The sequence below is a fragment of the Ictidomys tridecemlineatus genome, chromosome 4, assembly GCF_052094955.1.
Source record: "Ictidomys tridecemlineatus isolate mIctTri1 chromosome 4, mIctTri1.hap1, whole genome shotgun sequence".
Classification (NCBI taxonomy): Eukaryota; Metazoa; Chordata; class Mammalia; order Rodentia; family Sciuridae; genus Ictidomys; species Ictidomys tridecemlineatus.
This window is the reverse complement of record NC_135480.1, coordinates 59,830,625-59,839,122: the sequence shown is the minus strand read 5'-3', so window position 1 is coordinate 59,839,122 and position 8,498 is coordinate 59,830,625. Positions and strand designations below refer to the sequence as shown.

General features: G+C 41.8%; 1 protein-coding gene across 1 annotated transcript; it reads right to left on the bottom strand.

Annotated features, from left to right (window-relative positions):
• Nucleotides 1-1,416: 1,416 nt before the first annotated feature.
• Nucleotides 1,417-2,370, bottom strand: LOC101965230 (olfactory receptor 52M1). Its single transcript, XM_005323313.3, has one exon. It carries the CDS (start codon nt 2,368-2,370, stop codon nt 1,417-1,419), a length of 954 nt encoding a protein of 317 aa, XP_005323370.2.
• Between the last annotated feature and the right edge of the window lie 6,128 nt (nt 2,371-8,498).

The window sequence follows — 8,498 nt, the reverse complement described above, 5'->3', positions numbered from 1 at the left end:
TGGTGATGGCTAACATAGCTCAATTTCTTCAGGGAAGTTGAGGTGATAATTCTTGGAATTGGTTCTAACCTTGACTGTGGCAGTGGTGCCTGTGGATACATCAAGCATGGCATGCATGGAAGGACTCAGTCTAAATTGGTAATAACACTGGTGTCTGGGGTACAGACCCCCCCCATTGAGTTGGTCGTTTGCAAGGTATAAGTGCTTGTGAAGGAGCCAGGGATGGGAGCACAGCTGTGCAAAGGGGTCCAGTGGCTCTGGGGTCTATGACAGTTGGGCCAGAGACAGCATGTACATGTGCAGAAAAACCCCTATATCTGGGTGCCATAGTGACCTAGCTTCCACTTGAATAATCTCAGGGCTGGAACTAGAGTACAGGCTAGAAGCTGAGCTCATGTTTGATGTGCAGGTATACATAAAGAACTTGGCTCTAGGGTCCAGGGATCCAACCAGCTTGCTATAGCAATGGACTTAATGCCCTAGACATGGATGGACACAGTACAGTCAGAGAATCATGGGTACTCGAGTCTTGGGAGTTAGGGGCATGCTCAGTTGGGAGAGGTGGCAGCTGTGGTCTCAGATTGGCACAGAAGAAGTGTTTATTTAGGAGTGCTATATGTAAGCTTAATTTCCATCTCTGGATTCTCTAGCAGGAATAACTGCTGTTTACCCAAGTGTCAAAAGATACTGGGGTCCTCTATAGAAGGCCACTGGAGAACACACTGGCCCCAGTCATGTGGCCAATACTGATGGCTCCTATCTTTGTTCCTAGCCATCTTCTGGCATTTCAGTTATACTTGACCTTTTAATCTCCTACTTGCTCCGATTAACCCTATTAGGATGTGTGGGATATTTTATAACACTCCTATCTACTTAGATGGGGGAATGATCTGGTCTGAGGAATTTAACTCCTTTGGGCAATAACTTCTTATTCAAAGTTCCATTAAGATTTCTAGCATTCATGTTGCCTCCATCAAATGTTCTTGGGCAAGCTGAAAGTGCTGAAAAGTTTGCCAATACCACGTAAGTCTGAAAAGAATTGAACAGACTTTGTAAACCACCTTCAAGGAGGTATATTAGGATTCTACATTCTTGAAGTTGTGTTTCATTGTACTTCCCAGAGAAACTAGAAGTTTTGTATCCAAGAAGAGCAGAAATGATTTCTTCTGGTCTGAATGCTTATGCTTATTGTACTTCGTTTTCTAAAGTTGAATAGGTAATAAGTATGCAAGAATTTATGCTCCGTCTTCTACTTTCAGAAGTTGAGTCTACACTGCATAGACAATACCGATTTTAGTGTTGGTTTTAGGCCCTTATTTCCACAGTTTGGGCAAGGCCCAGGAATTTCATGGGAGTCCCCCAGTTAGACCCTCTTCCCGTTATCACGAAATATTTGTATGCCTCATAGAAGGCCATTCATCTGGGTCGAGTCTCTGCCTTAAGAATGTGGAGAAGTCTCTCTCGGATCTGTTTGGTGCGGACAGCATAGACAACTGGGTTGAGGATGGGTGGGATGAGAAGGTATAAATTAGCCAGAAGAATATGGATATGGGGAGGCACATGATGGCCAAAACGGTGGGTGAGAGATGAAATAGCAATAGGGATATAGAAGACGAGGATGGCACAGATATGAGAACTACATGTACCTAAGGTTTTAAACCTGGCATCATGGGTAGCCAGTCCCAAAACAGCCTTAAAAATCATCACGTATGAAGCAGTGATGGCTAGAGAATCCAGGATCAATACTAGGAAGCCAATTCCCATTCCATATAAGTTGTTGACCCTCGTGTCACCACATGCCAAGGTGACCACGGCCATGTGCTCACAGTAGGAGTGGGCAATGATTCGGGTCCGGTAAAGTGGTAGCCTCAGGCGAATCAGTAGGGGCAGAGGTCCAATGTAGAGTATTCCCCGGAGGAGGGCAGCCATCCCCAAACGACCCACCACTGCATGGGTGAGCACCGAGGTATGATGTAGTGGGTCACAGATGGCCACATATCGATCATAAGCCATGGCAAGGAAGATGCCCGACTCCACAGTTGCAAAGCAGTGGATGAAGAACATCTGGGCCAAACAGGAGTCCAGACCAATGTTGCGGGCACCGAACCAGAAGATGGTCAACAGTTTGGGCATGGTAGAGGTTGAAAGGACCAAGTCAATGACAGCCAACATACACAGGAAGAAATACATGGGCTGGTGCAGGCTGCGCTCCATCTTGATCACTGCCAGGATAGTAATGTTTCCCACCAAAGCCAATAGGTACATGAAGCCAAAGGGGATGGACAGCCAGATGTGCAGGGACTCCAACCCTGGGATACCAGTAAGCCAGAAAGAGGTGGGTACAGAGCAGGCATTATTAGAGGTATACATGTTTGAGTATAGGGTAGCAGGGGACAGGAGTACTGTTTATACCACTACTGACAACTGTAGACTAGATCCTCATTTTCATCCTGGGCAATTAGTGGCACCTGCAATAAAAAAATTCCAAATTCCAACTTGAAAAAATAATGTATTTTATGAGTCATCCATGGCAGCACCCACTGTTAGATGTAGAAACAGGCACGATCCTTTCCACTGCTAAGTTGCCCTACCATACTGCAGAAATTCCAATTATGCATATCTTTGAGTAGTTTTGGGAAAATTTCACCTAGAGGAAATATATGGAAAAAGGTCTCTGTAATGATTAGATGTAAATTCATGTGTTAATCTCAGTGCCTGAATGTGCTTGTCATTGATCAATAGCAACATTAATACATCGGTTTATATTGACTCTTTGCAATTTTTATGCCAATGAAAAGTGGAACCACGTATTCAAAAGTTCATATGTACTACTTGATCAGGTTATATAAACAACATTCAGAACTTCCACAATTAGGGATGTGTAGGTGTGATAGCCAGTGGTACCAGCAATTCTAGAAGCCGAGGCTGGGAGATCATGAGCACAGGCGAGCAAGTTCTAGTATGTCTGATGAGTTAGAATTATATTGCTAATGCTTGTAAGAGATCTTGTATTATAAATATACCAGGAAACTTACATAAGAGGGAATAGCAGGAAGCGTTTTAAACTGTTTTTAATTTCATTAATTATAGAAACTTGCCTTAAATAGAAAAGGGTCTGGAAAGATTTATGCCAAAATTTTGTTGATTTTGGGTAGATGGGATTATGAATGCTTTTACTTTTCCTCCTTTTGTACATTGATTAGTTCATAAGCTTATTTTTAAAGGCAGAATCTAAGCCCAATAACAATGTAAGTAAACATTTTAAAACCAAAGAAATTAGTGAAATAGGTTTAAAGTAGGTCCCGTGCTTAATTTCTCAAAAAGCTCTCATTTAAGGTTGCCCAGGTTTCATGGTAAAACAGGAACAAGAAAAAAATTTAAGGGTTTACTATAGAGGACAGACTATTAAGTTTTATTAAGGATATGGATATCACCTATAATTTGATATAAAATGTACATCTTTTTGTAAGTTTACTAGGCTTTCCTACCATCTAAAGACAGATCAAATTGTTATGTGCATATGACTGTCAACTCCATTACAACGTACTAATAAAAACACTAAGTGAAATGTCATTTGCCGTTAACAGTAGTTTCCAGTTCTATCCATTCACGTGAAAAACCAGATTGACCCTCAATTTTTCCTCAAACATTTTCCCCCTCAAATATGAAATCTAGAAAAAAAGGCATAAAAACCTCAGGAAAACATAAGACCATCAGAGTAGAGGAAGGTGATTGAGAGGGAGAAGTAGCACAGATGGAGGCAATAGGGAATGAAACTGATCAAATCTTTGAATAAAAGAATCCTACTTTTTATATATAATTATAATGCACTAATTAAAAGAGGGGAGACCAGTGAGAGAAAGGTGAACAGGAGGAGGGAAGATGGGAGGGAAAGGAGATACTGGGGGATGAGAATGATCAGATTTTGCACATGTATGAATGTCACAATGAATCCCACTATTATAATGCATTAGTAAAAAAAAAAATCCACAGAGAATGCATAGGAATGGACTGAAGTAAACTAGTCAAAGATTCTTTATTCGTATCATCCTTCTTGGTTTCTATTTGAGGATCCAGAGAGATCACTGAAGTACTGGCTATCGCTTCTAAAGTTCTTGTGTGCTGTGCCTTTTGCATATAAGAGGTGAAAAATCCTATTGCTTCCCATCCTCTAAATTCAGAGCTGAGAGCATAGGACATGTTTGTGCCCTTTCCCATCTTAGGCTTGCCCGAGACCTTTCTCCGATTCCCAGATTAGCCAGTGACACCCATGTGTGCAGGCATTTTCTTCACACAGCCATGTTTTGGTTGAGGGAAAAAACCCCACAAGGAGGCAGTTAAACAAAAAAACACCCCAAATACACCTAGGAAAATTTCCTCACTCTTCAACGCCCTTTTCAAATTACCTCTCATCTATAACCTTCTGAGGCATCTACAGCCTGTACCAGAATGAGTGGATCAAGAGTGGGGAGAGACCACAGTCACTAAATTCTGAATTTTCAAGCCCAAGCAAACTTCAGATTGTCTAAAATAGGGATAATAATTACATTTCCATAGCAAATAAGCATAAGAAAAGGAGACTCATACGGCTATACAAGTTCTTAAAATGAACTGTGCTGGAACCTGAATTAAGGAGTTTGCTTGCTTATTGGTCCGATATTGAATAGGTGGCAAGAAAAAAATGTAAGTTTTTGCAAACCTTAGTTAATTTAAAAAAATCATGAACCATTCTATCAGATTCGTCAGTAACTGACTTGGATACTCAGACATGTAAATAGATATGGGGTTGCTTTCTCAGGGTTGAGGTGTAAGGTTGCCCTGGATCTCAGTTCAGAGGACAGAAGGAGGCCCTACGAGGCAGCACAATGTTGCTGCTTAGGCATCAACTTGCCATCTCAAGCTAGGTTTCCCATTCCAGACCTTCAACTTACTGTTTGAGCAAGTTGTTAACACGGAAAGGGAGTCTTACCAAGAAGATAATATTCACTACATACAGAATAATGTAAAGCACTTGGCACACAGCAGCAGCTGCCTTTCCCTGAAATTCCTACTGTTCCATATGGGCAGGAGACCAAAGGTGTACATTCTACAGACTGAAATAACTTCCTTGCATTTCTATTACATGGTTCATCTTATAAGATGCCTCAGAAGTGCCGGAATTGAGTAGATGGAACAGATTTAAGTACTAGTCAAACAATTCAAAAACAGTGAGAATGTCCGAAATGTCCTCTGGAGGTATTAACAGATCATCCTAAAACAGATAAGGGGCACAATTTCCTCAACATCAGGGTGGGTCAAGGTATTAGGAACCCATCCCAAAGAATCAGCCTCTGGGGATGGCTTGAAATCTAAATTCATACCTTTAATTTATGTCAGAATCAGTTCAGTCAAATGGAGTTGTAACCAGGGTTTAGATAAGAATCCTAAATAATACATATAAAGGCATCCAAACTGACAATTGTCACGTTACGTGCTACAGTCTACTTCAGACCCCAACACTTGATTGTCACTTTACCTAGAGCATTTGAGATACTGTCAGTTCACATGAGGAGATCCTTACCTGGACTCTGGTGACATGCTTGCCAGCCTTAGGAGAGGCATTCTAATGGTGGGTCTGAGGCTTCTGAAAGAGGTACTCCATGCTTAGGTTCAAATACTAACTACATTTTGTTGTGTAGCTTTAGACAATGTCATCTCTTTGCTTTTCCGTTTCCTGGTCTGGGAAACCAGAGGAATAGCAGCTACTTTAGAGTAATTTCATGTATTACGTGAAGTGTGCACATGTGTGTACCCACTAAAGGCCAAGTGTTAGGATGCCTGGCCTCTGAATGGGCACTGGATTCACTTTACCTATTCCTTCATCTGGTCTTTTCTCCCCTTCAACAGGGCAGTGCTATTTCTGTGTGACCATGGCAATTCCCTATCCTGCCAACTGTATGGCTAGTCTTTTTAATATGACTATTAATCAACTGAAGACTTGCTTATGGTGTCGGGGGAAAGGATTGCCCGACTGAAAAAGATGAGATGCCCAACCAGAATGAAATTTGTAGTCTTTTCTCCTGTTCTGAAGGAAAGCCCCAGAAACCAAGCCTCCTATTTTGGAATTTCTCTTTTGACTCAGCCTAAACCCAGTTGTACTCACCTTGTTATTTCTACTTTTTACTAGACCTGTGAGGAGAAGCTGTGGGTGGACCAAAAGTGGTTTCTGGAACTCGGAGTCTTCTTCCAGTGACTTTGGTTGGGGTCCTTCTCTGGATTGCGCTTACCTGTTGGCAGGCTGTCCAGAGCTCTAGGTTGTTACAGTGCTCACCTGTTGTCTAGATGGGAAAATTTAGCCGACAGTCAAGGAGAGGCCATGCCCCTGGTCCCTTTCTTCTGTGTCCTTTATCTAGGTTCTGAAAATAGCCAGTTACTCCCAAGGGTTACACAGGGAAATTTGTACGTTTCCCTTCGGGTTTGCTACTCTTAGGAGCAGTCTCCATTCTCCATCTCGCTCCCCCCCCTCCAAGGACTAGAACAGACTTATTCCTACCCCTTGGCCGGGCTCTTAGCTGGCCCAGGTTTGTGATTATCCTCCAGGGCCTGAGGGACTCCGGCTCCAGGGAGCATATTGAGAGTCAAAAGGGTGGGGAATAATCACTGGATATTTGCAAAACTGGTATGGACTTTTGGGTCCATATTACAGAAAATTTAGGCTATGCAAATGCAAGTGGTTTTATTTTGTATCTATTTTAATTCCTTTGTTTGAAATGAATTAGGTTGAAGTTGTTGTATTGGGAAGCTTAAGTATCCACAAATAGTGGGAAGGCTCGTTTCAGTTTTACCACTTAAAGTGACAGATTTGTCAATGATCTTTTTCTGCCTAGGCTTAGGATAAAATTTTGGAAGTGAAATTACTGATGATTGAAGTTCATGAATCCTGTTTAAGTTGTATCCCCAAAGCATTCTTCCATTCTGTGTTAACATCAAGTGAGTTTCTGAAAACTTGCCCTGAAGTAATTTAAAACAAACTTTGTAGGTAGGCTAACAAGATCATTCCCCCCCCCCCCCGCTTTATTTTGACAGTGAGAAAAACGTCAGTACTTGAACAGAACTCATAGCCCATTTATTTGGGGGAAAATTCCATTTTAATTTGATTCCTAATATTCTTAAGTGGGGAGGATGACTTCAGAAATATTGGAAAGATTTAAGTATTTTCTACTGTAGTGTTTTCTGTAGGAAGTTGACATGTGAGGAGATACTTTGATAGTCATGTTTCTTTTGGTCCTGGGAATTGAACCCAGGGTCTTGTGTGGCTACAAGCATACTCTACCACTAAGCTATACCTCCAATTCTAAAATAATTTTTCATGACTCACTACTACGATTATGAGTTTCCTCATATTTCCTAGTTCACATTTTTGTTGTGTTGTCAGTCCCCAAAGTTACTTCCTCACAATTGGTCTTTGGTGATGTGGTTAATAAGAGACCTTTAATAAGTCCTAAGATTCTACATGTGGGATTGATTTCTTTTGACTTTCTGGAGCATGTTTTATTTTCATGTTTATGAATTTTCTAATTTTGCTTCTGTTATTTCCAATTTCATATTATTGCAATTGGGAAAGATGCTTGACATGGCCTGTCACCAGGGTTCATTGTGATGGGCTGTGAGCCTGTATCTGCAGGGATCTTTCTGAATCCTGGGCCCATGAGGCTCAGCATAATTGAGCCATCTTTGAGCCAGGGCCCTGGAGCCTAGGGCTGCAGGACTGACCTCTAATGTCTGTCAATCTTCATTTTGTTCATTATTATTTATTTTCCAATATCAGCAAGTTGTTTCCTGGTGTTCTTTGAGCTCACCAAGCCTTTTAGAAAGTTGGAATTTATTTGTTTATTTTTAGTACTGAAAGGTTAATAAAATAGGTACTTGTCACTCTGTTTTTCTATATGCTTAACAAAACACTGTTGAAATCTTGTTCCCAGGATGTGTTGTCCCCAACTGTGAACTCTTTGCTAATCTTGTTCCCAGGATGTGCTGTCCCCAACTGCCAAACTGCAGGATGCACTCCCTCACTCGGTTGCAGGCAAACTGCCCACTCACCCTGACCCATCAATGAACTTCCCTCCCTGCCCTCTCCAAGAAAAGTATATAAGCTCTGCTCAAGCGGTTCTCAGGGCTCTCTCTCTCTTTGCTATAGAGGGAGCCCCAGCATGCTGGTCTCCAAATAAACCCACCCTTCTGCTTTTGCATAAGACAGTCTCTTGTGGTCTCTTACTCCGACGTTTCGCTGGACCCTTACAGTACCAGCGATTGAACCCAGGGGTACTTAATCTTTGAGCCACATCCCCAGCCTTTAACTTTTGAAATAGGGCTTTAAGTTGCCGCGACTGGCTTTAAACTTGTGATCCCCCTGTCCCAGCCTCCCAACCTGCTGGGATTACAGCCATGCACCACCATGCCCAGCTTGTTTTGGATTCTTTGTAAAGCATTTTTATATCTCCATTTTGGGAATTAGACAA